Consider the following 18,454-nt stretch of genomic DNA (forward strand, 5'->3'; position numbering starts at 1 on the left):
CCCCTCTACGCACACTCGACATAGCAAAAGAAGGATCTATAGACTACTTTGGAGCAGTCACCCAGGTCAGCATTATCAAATACCTCACGCCCCTCCTAGCCTATTGTTGCGTTGGGCTTGTTGGAATTGCTGGATCAACCCCAGCACGCCAGTATCTGGCTCCCGCGACAAAGCCCCGCTACTCTCCCTACTCAAGTTCTTGGCGGGTGAGGTCTGCCAAACCGACTCGCCAAGCGGTCCGCCCGCTTCATCTTCATCTTCACGCTGAGAATAGGATTGTAATTGCGAGCTCATGCCTTCTTCTGTGGGCTCTTCGCGGATACCACGCTCTGGTGGGTGTTCGCCACGATGCTGTCGACCTTTAATACCGTACGTGCTTCGCACATTTAGGTTTGTACCTGAAGGCTGGTGATGAGGGTCGAGCAGCATCGATGCCATGGGGGAAGGTGCTGTCATGGACGCTCCGAATCGAGGCGTCCTCGCCGGATGGCCCAGGCCCCCTTGAAGGCCACGGCTGCGGCCTGTTTCGCCTCGCCCCTCTCGTGAACCCGGGATCTCGGCTACCAGATTCGGAGAGTTGAGCCCTGGGAACGCCGGGGGCGGGTGAAATTGCTGCCGCATGCTAGGCGGCACGTGGCCACCCGGCATGCCCGTCTTGGGGTTGATCACGTAGTTCTCAAGAAACCCGTAATATGATGCAGCCATCTTACCATGCTTGGTTGTGTAATAATCCTCGCGGACATCGTCGACTCCAGCTGTCGGTTTTTGGTTCCCAAGGCCTCTCCTAAAGTCAAATTCGGCAAAAGAGCATACGTACCCCAACCCATCGACATGGATCGTAAATTCTCGAACGAAGTCGATTATTTGGTCACTGCTTTTTGGGGCAGAAAAAAGCAGCACAAACGATGCTAGGAAGATGCCCAGGATCTCTTCTGCGAGAATCACGACCTTGAGCTTATAGAGTTCGGAGAACTCTTGCTTCACATCAAAGCTGTGAAGTCGCCCATGCCAATGGTCTGGCATATGATGAGTAAAGTCCAGGACGCCCTTCAGCGCAAATTCGGGGTCGAAAACTGTAGTCTCCTCTGATATCATACCCCTGGCGAGAGCCCAAATGGTGCCGAAAACTCCGATGTAGAAAAGCGCCGTCCTGTCCTTGGTGATTTCGAACCCAAGGAATAGCTCCGGGTCGAGGAATGAAGCTGCGGCGAGTGTGAAGGTAATGGCGCCGGACATGAAGGTAACAGACCTTGCTACTTGTTCTACGAGCCGCTTCGGAAATTGGTCGATATATCGGCTTGCAAATGGGTATGACATATTGATTCGTTCTTGAAATAGATGGGGTAGTTCGTTGAACTCGCGGAATTTCCATCTGGCCAAGGCTGTATAACGGCGATCACCGAGCGTGGCCGAGTTCTTCTTGTACTCCTATTCGAGGTTGTCAGTAGGCTACAGCACGCACGAGTCGGGTAAACAAACATTGTAATAATTGAGTAGATGAATCACCGTCTGATAGCCTATCCAGAATGGCGTACAAAGCAGGTTGAGTAGACCGGCACAGACAAAACGATCCCGTAGCTTACGGCTGAGCAAGCCTCGTCGATCTGCTTTCAAAAACTCTTGGTTGACTTGGCCACTTTGGTCAAAGATGAGGTCAATGACGCTGAAGTAAAGCCACCACTGGAGCGTTCCGGAAAAGAATTGACGGTTTTGCATGAACGGGATTGGTAAGGTCATGTCCAGAACGTCCTTGTTGATCATGGCGATGAGATAGTTGTCTTTCCGCATGAGACGGCTGGCGATGTCAATAGCATCCAAACGTTCTTTTGAATGCGCGCGGATCCAGTCTCGCTGTGTCCGGGTCATGTTCAGTGCCGTGTTCGGATTGGCATCTCTGAGTGCCATGATGCGTGCAACAATGTCTTGCCACGAAACAGTTTGCATGTCTTGCTCAGGAATCTCCAAGAGATGGACATAAAAATTCCGCATGGTAATCAATCGACGAGTGTCGACAGAGAATTGAACTGCCTTCCAGATGAAATAGAAGACGAATAGCCACAGTCCTAGATTCCAATACCACGACATCTTCTTAGTACACTGAGGGGTGATGATTTGTGACAGTGAGCTACTCCCAGGCACCTTGTTGTATTCAATGCATTGCGTAAGAAAGGTGAGGAAAATCGTGATAAATGTAGATTGCCTAAGAAATGTTAGCCTTCTTCACGTGTATAGTACTTGGGGTCGAATTCAAGACTTACACAAGGTGCAGAGCGCGCTCGCACAAGATGCACCAAAACCCGCTGCCAAGGTAGTATTCATACACATCCCTCATGAAAAAGTCAAGGTTCGACACGTTTATCCACCTCCAAAGTGCCTGTTCCCTGGGGCTACCTGAAACCACACTACCAAGTGCGGTTGACGGTTTGGCCCCAGGCGATCGGAGAGGCAACTCATGATATAGCCTTTGCTGGGACTGCGCTCGTTCCCATTGCGCTTGCGACTGTCGCGAAGGTTGACCCGGTGGTTTATGTCGCCGTGACGAGGCTGGCAGTTGCTTACGATGCGTAGACTTGCCTATTTGCTCCACTTCATTCGCCTCGACGAGCAATGACGCTGGGACATCATTATCGCCCTCGTCCTCACGGCCTGAGCCATGCCAGTGGTTTGAAACCGCCGGTCGATTTTGTGAAGTCTTCTTTGCCTGGCGAATCAAATTCGCCGTACCATCAGCCGTAGTACGGCTGTCTTCGATAGCAAGGCCGTCAAGATCTTGGTCTAGAAAATGCTGGTTCCAGTTGTTCTCGTCCAGATCAGCAGCAGCGTTATTCTCGATGTCTTCGTCTTCTCTGCTGGTCCCTCTAAGCTCTTCGTAGAATGACTTCGTGACTCGGCCAGGAACAGTATCCCGTGAAAAGAGATTCGACGCCATGGCACAACAACGATCTACCGACTGGAAAGCGATTCGGGTGAGCTGCCGTAGGCGTCGAGGCTCATGATCGGAAGGGAGAGGACAAGGAACTCGGGTTGAAGATGGTTCTGTAATAAAGACAAAAGATTACTGTGGCTTTCAGCACGACCAGCCTTCAACCAGAGCTGAGAGAGACGTGTCGTTGAAAGGGAGTAGGCGATGGAGATCGCTTCATCCGAGAAGACGAAGAGGCAAGGCGTCGTCGTTGTGACCTCAAGACAGCGCGCGGGGCAGATGAAGTAATAGATGCGGTCACGCTACCGCAGAAATCTTCAGCTCTGGTAGCTACCGGATCTGGGTTTGGTAGACTGACCTTGTTGTTGCGTCCATGAGGGTTTGGTACGACAGTCAGGTTGCTAACCAGCGTGATGCAGCCTGGGGATCTTATCGGAGAATGACGTTTGGAGAGCCATGCCACATGATGGGGTCAGGCACCCCTGCAATGTCTCCACTTTGCACGAGACCCTTGATGAATGTCGGTGGCCAGAGCTCGGACTATCCATTTATGAGCTAGAAGGCTGTGTAGATCACGCCGCTGAGAGCTCATCATTTTCGACGGTTCACACATTGAACAAGTGGTACTAACTATGGTCTGGCCATCCACGAACATACACCATCCAGCTCAAGTCCATGGACCGCAATTAGGTCATACGTTCTTCTGTGGCCTATAAATTTTGGCACTCACACGATCCCGTCTGGGTCAACCGAGATGGACGCGGCGACCTCACACTCCTCCGGGTCCTCCCCAGCTCTCTCGAAGGGTCCAAACCCAGTGTCCTCAAAGGCCGCTGCAATACTGTCCACTTCCTACGCTGATTCCGAGTTCCGAGAGGCATTGGCTCTTCTAGATGAGAAGCAAATAAACAACCAGCCTCGCGTGCGGCGACAGGTGCGTCTGGATCTTCAGAAGGAGATGATCGAGTGTAATGGCGAGATTATCAATGACTTTGGGCGTGTTGCCGATGTGAGTTTCAATCTCCTAACAGCTCGCCTGGTCCACGTACTGATCTATGATACCAGCAATTGCGTCGGGTACGCCACACCCTTAATCAACTGAATGAGACGTACGATGAAATGCGAGGGCCAATAGCTACGTCGCATACACAGACGACACCTGTGCTTCAGGATGCTGCTGTGTTGATACAGCAGCGAGAGGACGTTGCCACCAAACAACAGCTTCTTGCAGCGTTTTGTGGCCACTTCTTATTTACCAATGATGAAATCGCCACACTGACCTCGTCGGCAGAACCTGTGAACGAGGACTACTTTGCCGCATTGGCCAGAGCCAAGAAAGTCAGTTCGGATTGCGAGGCCCTGTTAGGCTTCGAGAACCAGAACCTTGGTTTGGAGATCATGGAACAGACCTCGAAGAACCTGAACCTGGCTTTCCAAAAACTATACAAATGGGTGCAGAAGGAGTTCAAAACGCTCAACCTTGAGAACCCACAACTGAATACTTCGATCCGCCGCGCGATCCGGGTCCTTTCGGAAAGACCCTCGCTCTTCCAGGGATGCCTCGACTATTTTGCCGACGCTAGGCATCGCATTCTGTCTGATGCGTTCCACACTGCTCTGACGGGTACGTCGAGTACTGGACAACATGACAACACAGTGAAGCCCATCGAAATGGCCGCGCACGATCCTCTGCGCTACGTTGGCGACATGCTTGCGTGGGTTCACTCTGCCACAGTCGGTGAACGAGAAGCACTCGAAACTCTTTTTATGGCGGACGTTGATGAGATCGCCAAAGGCCTGCAAACAGGCCGCGCAACAGAACTATGGCAGCTTGTTGATAATACCGAAGACTCCGACATGCAAGCTTTCGATGGTCTCAAGGCCTTGAACGAGCTTGTTGATCGAGACGTGTCAGCGGTAGCCAGGATATTGCGACAACGTGTCGAACAAGTCATTCAATCCAATGAAGACACAATTCTGTCCTATAAGCTAGCGAATCTTCTGGGCTTCTACCGCTTCACGTTCGCGAAGCTTTTGGGCGATACTTCTGGGCTCTTGGACCTCTTGGCTGGCCTGGAGACCGAGGCGTTGAGACAGTTCAGATCCTTGGTGCGTGATCATATTGCTAGGTTGCAGGGGGATTTTCAGCAGACGCCGTCGGATTTGGGACCGCCAGAGTTTCTTCTCAATGCGCTCGAGCAGCTGAAGACCATCATGCAAACGTACGAAACGTCCATGACCGGCTCAACGGACCGTGAGAGCGACTTCCAACCTATCTTGGCTGAATCATTCGAGCCATTCATCGCGGGCTGTGAAAGCATGGCTAGGGGAGCAGGGTCTCTCCAAGGTGCCATCTTCATCGTGAACTGCTTGATGGCAGCGAAGTCTTCATTGCAGCCATTTGACTTTACGCGGAAACGAGTGCGTGTGCTTGAGGAGAGGGTCGGGGAGGAGTCCAAAACACTTTTGGCGAGCCAATATCAGTTCCTTCGACATGCCTCCGGGCTCGAGGAAATGATCAGCGCACTCGAGAAGCTAACGGCAGATGCTGAAGGTGTCAAAAAACTGCGGCTGCTCGAACCAATGCAACCTGACGCCTTGCGACGTGCTAGTCTAACGCTCGACGACTTCTTGCCATCCGCGCTCATAGACGCTGCAGACCAGGTCCAGCATGTGCAAGATTCTAACCTAGCTCGCGAAGTGACAGAAAAGGCTGCCTTGCGGTTCTGTCAAGATTTCGAACATATTGAGGAGATGCTCCTTGCAGCAGACTCTATGGGCGACGTTGACGCAAGCTCAGCAGCAGATGGGATTGCCGAGTCACAGTCACTCCGGGCATTATTTCCCAGAACAACTGGAGAGATCCAAGTCTTACTTTCGTAGCTCAAATAACAATTCTATTCGGAGGTTTGATGCCAAGTCTTACTTTCGTAGCTCAAATAACAATTCTATTCGGAGGTTTGATGCCAAGTCAATGACGTAGACTCAGGCTTCCTAGGGCCGTGGTGATCTTCAAGTGTTGGAAGGAGCGGCATGAAGACCATGCAAATACGGATACCTATACCTGTCGCAGACACATAGGTGGACTTGAGTTCAGTGGGAAGAAAATGCGGATACGCAATCCGGATGCGAGACAATCATGTAATGCGGCTGGTTTGTGCTCTGCGAGCTGTGGACGAAGGCGTATAGCGTCGTCAGCCCCCAGCCAAGGGAGCCCGTATCTCAAAGCAGACCAAACGCAAACAGCGACGTCATATCACAATCCACCACCAACCTCACTTGCCCACCTTTCCTCTGCAGCTGCAAAGCAGCCTAATCGAATCCCTACCACCCAAATCTCGACAAATCCGAAGATCACATTAACGGTTGCTCAATACACATCTCAGAAGGTGTTTCGCATGCACTGTCAAGACGTCGGTTCATGATCAGTGCGCCTGTGTGGCTATGCCCGTCCTCGTAACCCAAGCGGACCACAAGCCTAACTCGATTTACCTTCAACCTCCAGCCCCTCCAGAGCAGTAGACAAGCGAATAGCAGAAACGCCTCTTTACACCTGGACACCCTGTCATGCCCCGACGGTATTGATGCGATGTCACGCAACAGGGGCCTGGCCATACTGCAAAAGACGTACGATGACAGTTACCTGAAATGCTCAACGGCAGTCTATTACGAGAGTCAGGTTCGCGAGTGCTCCTTTTGTTTCTGTTGATCGAGAGTGTACTAATGCATTACTTTTCGACAGGGTAACGAAGAAGATGCGATGCGATGTTGGCGTAATGCCTTGGACGAAATCCTAAGTCACCATTCCAGCAAAGTCCTCCCTAACTATACTCCGAGGTCTGAAACCGAGTCGGCTCTGGTCGACTCCTTGTTGCAGCTCGAACTGCAATGCAAAGAGCGTATCGACCTACTAGAAGCCTTGCGTATGTCTCGACAGGAAGCACCGAGGTCTTCCACACCGGCGCGTTCTGCCGCTGCAAACTTTACGAGCCCACCTAACATGGCAGTCTCGAGCCCAACATCTGCGCGCGGCTGGATTGGCCAAGGCACCATCCCAGCAGCGACGTATCCCGAATTATCACGCCCTGCCTTGCCCAGTAGACCCTCATTGCCGAATCGGACATCTTCGGAACGAGCTGTCGTGAGTGGAAATGCATCAGGTTCCGGCTCCGGCCCCGAAGCTGGAGTGCTGCCAGCTCCGGGTTCCGCACGAACACATTCGGCGAACAACACGAAGGAGATGATGCGTTCGCCCAGCCCTGAAAAGCACACCATGAGAACTACACTGCGCAGCGCGAGACCGGGAGAAAAGACAACCAAGCTTTCCCGCAAGTCTGCCAAAGCTGAGGGTCCAGGAGCAAGCAAGGCCGCTACACTTGCATGGAGTGCCTTGACTTCGAAAGACCGGCTCTTGCGAGGGCTAGGCTCTGGTAGTGAGCCTGTATCTTCCAGTGCAAGCCCTCGGCAAAGCAATGAGCAGCCCAAGAAAAGTGCAGGTGTCTCCCCTCTGCAATGGGATATCCATACACGGAGGCTCGTCACGCCCCGGGATACGGATGCGGCGTTGGCCGATGGGTCACGTCCTACAAGATGTTCTGAAGAGTTCTCTTACGATCGGCCATCCGCTTTGTCGGTCAGCGCGGCTTCGAGTGCTCTGAATTCCGTCTCCATGCAAGATTCGCCATCGCTGGAGCTTGCTACGCCAAAACACGATCGCATATCCCGATCTCGCAATGCCGCACTATCAGTCCCGGCCGCTAGGGCAGCGCGAAAAGAGGGAACGAGCCATTCCGATATTGATGAGGCACAGGACCGACGCAAGAGCGCCTCAGATTCCGGCATTAGGCGAAAGGCTGTTGGAGAAGGCCCGAAGCGTACAGAACCTTCTTCTTCAAGTGGACAAGTACGAGACAGGCCCGCGAAAGCGGTCGCGAATCAAGCAGTGAGAAGACCTCGTGCATCATCGCGAGATTCGAGCGCCTCCGAAAGTTCAAGTCACCAGACGTCGCCACAGAGGCCAACCAGAAGGAGGCCCAAAGGGAAGCGAAAGGAGGATGCAATTATCGCTGACACAGACGCCAAGTCGTCTGATGGATCAGATGCTGGGGGACTTTCTCCATATAAGACGGAATGGAAGAAACGCAAGAAAGCTATCCTGAAAAACCTGCCACCAGGAGTGGATGAAGGGGCTGCCAAACAGATTTTGAACGAGATTGTTGTGAAGGGCGACGAGGTACATTGGAGCGATGTCGCCGGGCTTGAGATAGCAAAGAACGCGCTGCGAGAGGCAGTGGTCTACCCTTTCCTGCGGCCAGACCTTTTCATGGGTTTACGAGAACCAGCTCGCGGCATGCTTCTTTTCGGCCCTCCTGGCACTGGCAAGACGATGCTTGCTCGGGCGGTCGCAACAGAGTCTCGATCAACGTTTTTCTCAATCTCCGCCAGCAGTCTCACGAGCAAGTATCTCGGGGAGTCAGAAAAGCTGGTTCGCGCACTTTTCTCCCTGGCGAAGGAACTGGCCCCTAGTATTATCTTTGTCGATGAGATTGATTCCCTCCTCTCCCAGAGATCAGGTTCGGGCGAACACGAGGCAACGCGACGCATCAAGACGGAATTCCTGATCCAGTGGAGCGACCTACAACGTGCAGCAGCCGGTAGGGCACCTGACGAGTTGGACAAGTCTCGTGGAGATGCGAACCGTGTTCTGGTTCTTGCTGCTACTAATCTCCCTTGGGCTATCGACGAAGCTGCACGTCGACGTTTTGTTCGACGTCAATACATTCCCCTTCCTGAGCCAGAGACGAGGTCTACGCAGCTCAGAACGTTGCTAAGTCAGCAGAAACATGGCTTGTCAGATCATGACGTCGAAGAATTGGTCAAACTCACGGATGGTAAGATTTCTTCAACATAGGAATGCTTGATTTCGTTCGTTGTCGGTCGGAAAACTAACGCAACCTCGTTTATAAATAGGCTTTTCGGGCTCTGACATCACTGCCCTAGCAAAAGACGCAGCGATGGGTCCTCTAAGGTCGTTGGGCGAGGCACTCCTGCACATGACGATGGACGACATTCGTCCTATATCTATAATTGACTTCAAGGCTAGCTTGACAAACATTCGGCCTAGTGTCAGCAAGACTGGTCTTAAGGAGTACGAGGACTGGGCGCAGGAGTTCGGTGAACGGGGTGGGTGACAGCAGTACCACGAACCGCATGCCAAGCTGGGGCCCTTCGCTATGAAATCGGCAAGATTGGTGCATTGGAGTTCTGGGGGCTATGATGGCGCAAATGGATCCGAGGCTGGAGATGGTTCCAGAGTCTTTCTATGATATACACTGGTATACAAAATGTACATATACAAGCAGCCCTACGGAAAGTACCGGCGTCAATGCTGAAGCAAAGCCTTCATCATCGCTCTGCTAGGGGTGTGTACATGAGCTGACATATGTACGCCGAGCGTGAGTGCTGTCAACCCAGGTCAACTAAGACCACCCAACACCTCCCCTGCTCACGAAGCATCAGCGTGCGCCTCTTCGTTGCGAGCTCGGAGTCGCTCTGCCTTCTCGAGCAATTTCGCCTCTCTAGCTTCATTTCTCCTAGACTCCCTTCGCACGTCCTTCTCGGCCTTCTTTTGGTCTCGCAGAGCTATCCGCTCTTCTGCAGATGGCACAGGGGGTCGGTCCTCAATGGGGATTCCGAACGGAGCAATGATTTGTTTCACAACATGTCGCTTGTGCTGAGATGTCGGCCAGCCGGGCATGATCGAGACAACATCACCGGTGCGCAGGGAAGAGTTTGGGTCGTGTACGAGATAGCTTTTGGGGGTCGTGAACATCTGTGAGAAGCCTGGATTAGCATCACGTCAGGGTTCATACCACTGTCAATGTACCTACTTTTTGAACCTTGCGGTTGTATTTTTGCCCGCCAACGCGTACTTTGACAGTCTTCTGCATGAGCCCTGCTGAAACAACGACTCCGTGGAGCTCCTTCACGACTTGCTGGGCTGCTTTCGTCACAGGATACGCCATGTTGAAGGGTTTGGTCCCAAACTGGGCGGGTGGGAAGAAAGGGCGTCAGTGTATATGTGCGGATATTCGGGCGCTTGGTTGGTCGTCGGAGATGTGTGTGCTTGCCGATCCGGTTGTCGTGATGGCAGAGGATGTGGGATGTCGTGCACTGCTTGTGAACCTCGATCCCTTGCAGACGAAGTTGTATTCTGAATTGTTCAGGTACGGCAGCCACCTCGGGCCCACTATTGTTCTGAGATGGCTGACAACTGTGGCTCAATGGGGGATATGGCGCTAGCGACGAGATGTTCCTACACAGTGCATCCACTGCCACGCAAAAATATCTTATCGCGGGGTGTTGAGTGGTCAAGGTGCTTCGCTACCGAGGATGTACCTTCTTTGTACAGTCCTAATTTAGCCTGCCTTTTAGGTGAGGTGACCTGCGTTGATTTTCACGAGACAGAAATTTGTCCTCAATTCGGCATCCTGTCTCCTTTCGTTTTGGAGAATTGAAAAACTTCCCCACCAATTCGAGTTTACCTCTACTTCGACATCATGGCGAGCCCCGAAGGTCGTGCCGCTGTTGCGGGAGTTAAACGTCCCCGTAAGTAATACTCCCCCCATGGTCTATGAACAAGCAAGCGTGCGTTGGTGCGTACGGTACGGGCAGAGAGCCTGCTCAAGGCAGCCAGAGCTGCAGATCGACGGCCCGAGATTGCCAGTGTAGGCGGTTTAGTGGCAGGGCCTCAAAGCTGCCGTCTTTCTCGCCTATATGTCACGCATCGGGCCCGGACCAGGATTGATGACAGCCTCTTTTCTGCGATCGTTGTGCTTCATCTTTTCCGCCCTTTCGTGCGCGGGGCAAATTTACGCTTGCACGCACGTTTTTACTGTTTTTTTGCGGAGGGCGTCCATTCGCTGACATGTCTCATGATTCCGCAGGCACGCAGTCTCTCCCGCCCCCCTCTCTTCCTCAGCTCGTTGCGGAACAACATGTTCCGATCACTCCCGCCGACAAGGACAGCAAGAGACTGATCGTTGTGCTTTCGAACGCAAGTCTCGAGACTTACAAGGCATCCCACGGAGGTGCTGGCCGCAATGGCATCCAGCGCGAAGAAAAATATTCTCTCCTCAACAGCGATGAACATATTGGCATCATGCGTAAGATGAATCGGGACATTAGTGACGCCCGGCCAGATATCACACACCAGGTCCGAACTTCCCACCCTCTGCGGCGGCGCGCTCAACCGCGTCGCAGCCGGCATTGCATGCCTCCGTCTGCATCCAACATGCTGACTTGACTGACTTAGTGCCTCTTGACTCTGCTGGACTCGCCGATCAACAAGGCCGGGAAACTCCAGATCTACATTCACACAGCAAAGGGGGTTCTGATTGAAGTGTCGCCTTCGGTCCGTATCCCTCGAACCTTCAAGCGCTTCGCCGGTCTCATGGTTCAACTTCTGCACCGCCTGTCGATTCGCTCGACCAACTCACAGGAGAAACTCTTGCGCGTCATCCAGAATCCCATCACTGATCATCTCCCGCCTAATTGCCGCAAGGTCACGCTCAGTTTCGACGCGCCCCTGGTAAAAGTGAGAGACTACGTTGACACACTCGGCCCGAAGGAGAGCATCTGCGTCTTTGTTGGCGCCATGGCCAAGGGCGCTGATACGTTTGCTGACGGTCTCGTGGACGAGAAGATTGCCATAAGCAACTTCAGCTTGTCTGCCAGTGTTGCCTGCAGCAAGTTCTGCCACGCCGCCGAGGACTCGTGGGATGTTCTCTGAGTATCACGTGCAGTCTGGCGGCGGCAACAATGCAGCTGCGGCAAGAGCAGGGCGAGCACGGAACATGCCATGACTTGGTTCAGCTGTTCCAGACAGGGCAGAAGAGGGCGTTCAACCAGGAACTCTTGGCGGGTTTGCCGTTCCCACGTGCCAATTCAACCTAGGCTATCGTGTCTTTTGTCGATCGGAGGAGGATGAGTCTTCGTTTGCACCTTGATCTTAACTGCGGACAAGTGACTGCCTGGTAAGCCTCATTGTCGCCGGCACCCTTAAGGAGGGGCGCATGATATGTCACATGTGTTCTTCTAAAGGGCGTGACGGAGATGGAGAACACCAGGTGCGAGACGGTGAGTGCTCGAGAGAGGCGACGATGTCCGCTCGAGGCAAACCGTGCACAAATTGTGCCTACCCCTTTGCACTGGCTTGACCGGCCATCGTGTTCGCTTCTCTGGCTGGGAAGGGGGATGCACTACAGGTAATGTGAGTGGATGCAGGGGCCCAGACCGCCCGCAGTGCCAGTAAATGTAGAACAATCAAGAGATACTCGGCAGAACCCAGAGCGGACAAGTCTTGTGCGGGCTATGTTTTAGACAAATGACGTGAGGCGGAGCATACTCGTTGGCATTCGTCTCGTGCCCAGTCTGGTGACGAACAGTTAGGCATACTTTGATGCGGCATGTTGCTGCCCGGTCACCTCTCACCAGTATCACTGCTCCGACCGTGTGGTGCTGGGCCAGTCAGTACGAATTCGGGTAGGCTCGGGGGTACGGTAGTATGGACACGTAGTGAGGGCCGTCATGATACCGCGCTCGTACTGGTCGTCTGGTGGGGGGCGGGTTGGATAGGGGGCCCAGGTCGCGACCCCTTCGATGAGGCGGCAGGCCGAGCGGCCTATCACGAAGTACGACCAAGCTGAGGAGCCCAAGACTCCCAAGTGGGTAGTGGAGGGTTCGAACAGTATCCTCTCGCTTCTCCTCTATCGATACAACGTGGCCAAGCATGCAGCTGCAGCGAGGGCTCGGATGGCCCCGCGGTGGCCGCCCAACCCGCCCTATTCGTTGCAAGCGCTCCATTCGCTGCACCCACGACTCGAAGGGGGCTGGCGGGTCAGACGATTCGGCGGGTGAGGGGAGGGGCAGGCCAAAGAGAGGCGGTCGGTCTCCCGACTCTCCTTCTGGCAGCAAACAAGTAGGTACGTAGGGAGGCAAGCGGGCAAGCGGGCAGGCAGGCAGGCGGGCGGGCAGGCGACGGACGAGGCGGGTTTGGCGGCTGGCACTTGCTCACTCATTCATTGGGAGCGACGAGTGATCAGGACCGACCGAGCCTGAGCCCTTCCCGCCTACTCGTTGGGGTCTAGATTCCATCCAGGTACAGCATACGTTCACTTGCCCTGGCTACCTTAAAGGTACTTCATCTGTCTTCGTTCGGACCTTAGGTACCTGGGGTATATATGAGCATTCTAGGACCCGACATCGCCTGATGATTGCTGCCGACTTGCTTGACATCAGCCTTCTACGACAACCACAGCAGCATCATTCTTGTTCATTTTTAATTTCTCCCGACTCTTTTCTCTCCGTTTTTTTAACACTATTTAGGTCATCCTCTTCGAATCTTGATCCGTCCCAAAATCTTGGCTCACACTCCACGGTCGCACAGCACGAGGTTCCAGCCATTAACTACTGGCACACCAGGATTACTCGCCCTAGCCCAATGCTGCCCTTCTTCGAGGTCTCTCACTTGCCGTCTTCATCCTCTTTCTACTCGGCGGTTCTGCAGCCGCTGGGTCTGTATTACATTTCCGCGGCATCTCAACCCGGCGCCGAAGTCGCTACAGTGCCCGCACCCACGCCGTCATCGCCACCGTCATCCTCTGCGACTGCGCCTGCCCCTGCGTCTGAGAAGCTTCCGGCGGCCATCACGTACGGCACCTCCTCACCGCCGGTGCCTGTTTTTCAGATCCGGGAAGCCCGTCATCCAAGACTCTCGAACGTCACCTTTTCCGCTGCTTCGACTCAAACGGTGGCTGACTTCCACGCATTTGCCATTCGGGCGAACCCGCCTTTGTCCGGGGTTGTGACAGCGGCACCGACCGTGACCTCTCAGGGACAGGGACTCGGGCTTAGCCTAGCACACGACTCACAAGCTCACCGCGGTTGTGGCGACTGGACCCGCACGTCGATCACCGATCTCGACGGCAACACCATGGACGTGGTCTATCAAGACCCCTCTTCTCGTGCCCCTACTGCCCCTTCTCAGCATGGCGGCTCAGTAGCTGGCACCCATCGGAGTTTTTCTACACACGAAGAATCGAGCCGCATCCTCGACTGGAACTTTGACGTAGCGGCCTCTGATCACAACCCGTGGGTCGGCCAGCAGCCCGGATCCGCCTCCGTGGTTTCTGCCCGTACAGTCCGCCCCGGGACCGAGCCCTGTACTGTTCTGCGCCGCAGCGTCACAACCTCCATTATCGAGCAGCAACCCATCGCTACAGCACGCGATACTTCCTCGGGGTTCGACACCACGACCGTCGTTGGCGCGTTACTTGGCGCCGCCGCTGGTGCTGCCGCTGGTGCCGCCTTGACCTACAGCATGCTGAGGGGCGAGCGGGAGCGAGCTCCACGCCAGGAGTTCGCCGTGCCTCCCCCCGTTATCCGAAGGTCTACGTATCCCGATCAACTCCCAGCACTGCAAGACGGTGGCCGCTACGTTGAGGTTGAGCGCACTGTCGAAAAGATTCGCTACCCGGAGGCCTACGCTGCTCTTACCGACCACCGTCCGGCACCGCAATATCTGGCCAAGTACAGCCATGCCAATGCACCCCGTGACCCGGCCGCCGACAACAACTACGATGACGGGCGTAGCCGCCACATCACCCGATCCGTCGCTTCCCGTCGTGGTGCTCGCCCTCCCAGCGAAGCACCCAGCGACGCGCGCAGGCCGCTCATGATCATGGACACCGAGCATCGGAGCAATGTCGGCTCCCGGTACAGCACTGTCGAGCAGCAGCCTCCTCTGTCAGCCCCGCGCTCGGTTCGTGGCCCTCCGACCGCACCGCCCTCTGTCCGTGGTCCTCCGACAGCGGTCCCCTCAGTTCATGGTCATATTATGGACTCTGACCGCGACACCTACGTGTCGGCTCGGAGCAGACGCTCATCCACCACCATTCGCGGCCCACCTCCCCCGACCGTTGAGACGGAGCTGGCTGTAAGAAGCCGCGCTACAAGTCGCGCCCCGAGCAAGGCACCGAGCATCAGGGCTCCTAGTGTTAGGGCGCCGAGTGTTAGAGCCCCCAGCGTACGGGAGCCCAGTGTCGTCGCCGTGCCGAGCGCCAGGGCCCCCAGCGTGCGTGAACCCAGTGTAGTTGCCGCCCCCACCCGGGCGCCTAGTGTCCGGGAGTCTAGCATCGTTGCCATACCAAGTAGGGCACCTAGTAAAGCTCCCAGTCGGGCGCGTAGCAGCGCCAGCAGGGCACCCAGCAAGGCGGCATCTCATGCGGGAGGCATGCACGACGTCGTCATGGGCGGCAACACGTACTCGACGCCACCCAACGCCAGTCGCACGCCCAGCCATGTTTCAGCACGCAACATTGGATTGCCCACGAGCGGCGTCGGCAGCAGCCATGCTGCTTGGGACGACGATGTCGTCAGCGTCGCCCCGAGCGATAGTATCAGCTGTGTTGGTAGTAAGATGAGTAGACGAAGGTACAATCCTTAGGATTACGATTTGCATGACGGAGCTATAGGCATTAGAGCCCGAGCGGCCCATGGATTTATAGAAAATTACAGATTGACTGGCGTCGTCCTCAGGAAGGCGGCGTTCAGAAATTGGACACAGCACATAGGTACGAATATAGTAGTCAAGGTCGCCTCACTCTGTTTTGACGCCATCATGAACAGCTGGCCCAGCCGTGAGATTCGTCTTAGCTTGTCTTAGTAATATAGCAAGCGACTAGCGCTGGGGCAACAAGTCTGCGGTCGTTTGGATCGTGGAGACGGTGGGACGGATGTGCAGTTGTGTGAGTCAGTCATATCTGGTCGATTGATTTGATGGATCTCCGACAATCGGCCTTTGGCAAGTCTCAGGCGTACAGTGTGACAGCTCCGGTGCCGCACCATATTGGTCGGGTGCTGGAAGTTCTTGGATCTGCAACTCACTATGAGTCTGTTGTGAGTACTGATCTGTCTGGAGCTTCGGGATTAGACCACCAACGAGCCGAAATATTTCCATGAGCTGGTAGTGAGCAACATATACTCATTTTTTTTTCCACTTTTGACGAAACCACCTGCCCACCAGTGCCCCCCAAGATGCCGACATTCGATCTTGGCCAGTCGATCCCCCCCGATACAGCACATGTCAGTAAACCTGCTAAATGAAGCCTCACTCATCCCTCACTGACTCGGCAACGACTTGCTCCAGGCCGTGAGTGTGTCTTTGCCTACATGGAAGGACAATATCGGCTATGAGGAGGGCGAGAAATGGGTTATCGACAAGTTGACAACAGGCTACCCAAGGTATGTGCACGCTCGTGGTGCGGTCCTCGAGCCTTTGTATCCTGCCCTGCTCACGCTTCCTAGATTTTTCGTTCACAGGAGCATCGAGGCCCTCGCTGAGGCTGTTGTGCAGACTCATGGACGCCCTGGCCAGCGAGCCATGCTATTTCCCAGCCCAGCAGCCGCCAGACGGTGTGTTGACTTTATGTGCCGACACGGCGACGTTTCGCTGAAGTCCGCACTGCAAGTCGTTGATCTCGGCCTCGATGCTTCTCAAGACATTTCGAACCAGCTCAAAGCCCTGTCTCCCACCATATCTGGCGTTATATGTCCAGCAGAATCGTACGCTCTGGCCAAGCAATACTGGCAACATTCTGGGGATGGTGTCTCTAGTCGCCGGGCCGAATTTTGCCATGGCTTACTCCGCGAGGGCCTCCTTTGCCCCGCGTCCCGACCAAGTTCACCGGAAAACAACCAGCAAAAGACATGCAGGGGGCCCAGGAGGTATCAGCGCGGATCCGTCGATATGAAGACACCACCTGTGGCGAACGGCAGTCCTCACACGACGCCGGACAAGGACAGGAACGGAACGGCCGAGTCTGTCGAGAGCATGCGGTTTCTCGAGGAGCGCTTCGGCCGGAACCTGGACCTGTCGTTCGTCGAACGTGCCAAGTCAGCCATTCGCAGAAGAATCGCAGGCGCAATGGCCGCCGATCTCGAGTCGAGCGTCACGTCATTGCCACCCATGACGACCAACGCCAGGGGTCTCTCTGAGCTGCAGGAAAGCGACGTCTATCTTTTCCCCTGTGGTATGAACGCCATTTTCAACGCCCACCGAGCCATGCTCCGTGCGAGGGGTGATCTGGAGAGCATAAGTTTTGGTTTCCCTTACGTCGACACCTTGAAGATCCTGCAAAAGTTCGGGCCAGGATGCCGCTTCTACGGTCATGCTTCCTCGGAAGACCTGGACGACTTGGAAAATCGGCTGGAGAACGGAGAGCGTTTCCTAGCCTTGTTCTGCGAGTTTCCGGCCAATCCGCTTCTGTCGTGTCCAGACCTGGTGCGCATCCGGCAACTCGCCGACAAGTACGATTTCGGTGTCGTTGTGGATGAAACGGTCGGAACATTTGTCAATGTCGAGGTGGTCAAGTTTGCGGACATTGTCGTCAGCAGTCTGACCAAGATCTTTTCTGGTGACTGCAACGTCATGGGAGGCAGCGCCATTCTGAACCCGGCAAGCCGATACTACGCCGCGCTGCGTGAGGCCTACGCGCAAAACTTTGAAGACACCTACTGGCCAGAAGACGTTGTGTTCATGGAGAGGAACAGCCGCGACTTCCACTCTCGCATCGAGAGGACGAATATGAACTCGGAGGCCCTATGCGACATCCTCTCGGCCAGCCGTCTCGTCAAGCGCGTCTACTACCCCAAGGTGAACCCAACACGCGCCAACTATGAGGCATGCAGACTCCCCGATGGCGGCTACGGTGCGCTGCTGTCTGTCACGTTTCATCGTCGGGAGTGCGCCATGGCCTTCTTCGATGCCGTTGAGACTGCGAAAGGGCCGAGTCTCGGGACCAACTTCACTCTGACCTCGCCCTACGTCCTACTCGCCCACTACCAGGAGCTGGAATGGGCTGCCCAGTTCGGTGTTGACCCGGACCTGATCCGTGTCAGTGTGGGATTGGAGGGAACCGAGGAGCTCAAATCAATCTTTATGCGGGCTCTGGAAGTTGCCAACAATGTAAAGAAAACCGAGTAGCTTCCGCAGATGGCATGGCAAAAATATAGATGAATCAAGCATTTGGAACAAAATCGAATTGCCTCAGTATGACCACAAGCCAATACTGCCTGGGCCACTGAAGCTCGAGAGTAAAACCCAGTTTGAATTGCTGACCATCAACATGGGACAGCGAGACAACGTGTAATGTGACTATGGGAACGTGAAAGGCGACCCATTGGGCAAAGTCAACCCACACAGCTTTTCCTGGCAAATGGTACAGAGATCTGTCTATCGGTACGCGACATGGATCCGAACCTGTCTTACCACTTCAATGCAGGGTCCTATTCCATTTCTTCGCGCAACAAAATCATCCGATATTTGGGTCACTTATAAAAAGTGAACCCCGTGATGACCCAAGACTATGGTCATGTGTAGGCAGAGACTTGAGCACATTGCATGTATCAGCTCAAGACTCACAACTGTGGATACAGTAGATTGGAACGATGCATTCAGTATAGCAACGCATT

The 18,454-nt window shown here is 54.5% G+C and overlaps 7 protein-coding genes across 7 annotated transcripts; 5 read left to right on the forward strand and 2 right to left on the reverse strand.

Moving 5' to 3' along the window:
• Positions 1-84: 84 nt before the first annotated feature.
• On the reverse strand, positions 85-2,929 carry ATG9 (autophagy protein atg9; the record flags this gene model as incomplete). Its single annotated transcript, XM_028635095.1, has 3 exons — positions 85-1,428; positions 1,480-2,200; positions 2,259-2,929. 3 exons carry the CDS (start codon positions 2,927-2,929, stop codon positions 85-87), a joined length of 2,736 nt encoding a protein of 911 aa, XP_028492337.1.
• A 748-nt stretch (positions 2,930-3,677) lies between these two features.
• On the forward strand, positions 3,678-5,806 carry COG6 (Golgi transport complex subunit 6; the record flags this gene model as incomplete). The annotated part of the gene is made up of 2 exons (XM_028635096.1): positions 3,678-3,932; positions 3,989-5,806. The coding sequence occupies 2 exons, from the start codon at positions 3,678-3,680 to the stop codon at positions 5,804-5,806; spliced, it is 2,073 nt and encodes a 690-aa protein (XP_028492338.1).
• A 2,440-nt stretch (positions 5,807-8,246) lies between these two features.
• On the forward strand, positions 8,247-9,114 carry D7B24_000849 (uncharacterized protein; the record flags this gene model as incomplete). The annotated part of the gene is made up of 2 exons (XM_028635097.1): positions 8,247-8,814; positions 8,894-9,114. 2 exons carry the CDS (start codon positions 8,247-8,249, stop codon positions 9,112-9,114), a joined length of 789 nt encoding a protein of 262 aa, XP_028492339.1.
• A 314-nt stretch (positions 9,115-9,428) lies between these two features.
• D7B24_000850 (uncharacterized protein) lies at positions 9,429-9,948 on the reverse strand (the record flags this gene model as incomplete). Its single annotated transcript, XM_028635098.1, has 2 exons — positions 9,429-9,755; positions 9,814-9,948. The coding sequence occupies 2 exons, from the start codon at positions 9,946-9,948 to the stop codon at positions 9,429-9,431; spliced, it is 462 nt and encodes a 153-aa protein (XP_028492340.1).
• A 534-nt stretch (positions 9,949-10,482) lies between these two features.
• On the forward strand, positions 10,483-11,714 carry EMG1 (18S rRNA pseudouridine methyltransferase; the record flags this gene model as incomplete). The annotated part of the gene is made up of 3 exons (XM_028635099.1): positions 10,483-10,531; positions 10,834-11,138; positions 11,238-11,714. 3 exons carry the CDS (start codon positions 10,483-10,485, stop codon positions 11,712-11,714), a joined length of 831 nt encoding a protein of 276 aa, XP_028492341.1.
• A 1,710-nt stretch (positions 11,715-13,424) lies between these two features.
• Positions 13,425-15,428, forward strand: D7B24_000852 (uncharacterized protein; the record flags this gene model as incomplete). The annotated part of the gene is made up of 1 exon (XM_028635100.1): positions 13,425-15,428. The coding sequence occupies one exon, from the start codon at positions 13,425-13,427 to the stop codon at positions 15,426-15,428; it is 2,004 nt and encodes a 667-aa protein (XP_028492342.1).
• Positions 15,429-16,018: 590 nt separating this feature from the next.
• On the forward strand, positions 16,019-17,966 carry MET7 (Folylpolyglutamate synthetase; the record flags this gene model as incomplete). The annotated part of the gene is made up of 3 exons (XM_028635101.1): positions 16,019-16,066; positions 16,131-16,225; positions 16,289-17,966. 3 exons carry the CDS (start codon positions 16,019-16,021, stop codon positions 17,964-17,966), a joined length of 1,821 nt encoding a protein of 606 aa, XP_028492343.1.
• Between the last annotated feature and the right edge of the window lie 488 nt (positions 17,967-18,454).

Source organism: Verticillium nonalfalfae (assembly GCF_003724135.2).
Source record: "Verticillium nonalfalfae strain VnAa140/NRRL 66861 chromosome Unknown scaffold_113, whole genome shotgun sequence".
NCBI classification, from domain to species: Eukaryota; Fungi; Ascomycota; class Sordariomycetes; order Glomerellales; family Plectosphaerellaceae; genus Verticillium; species Verticillium nonalfalfae.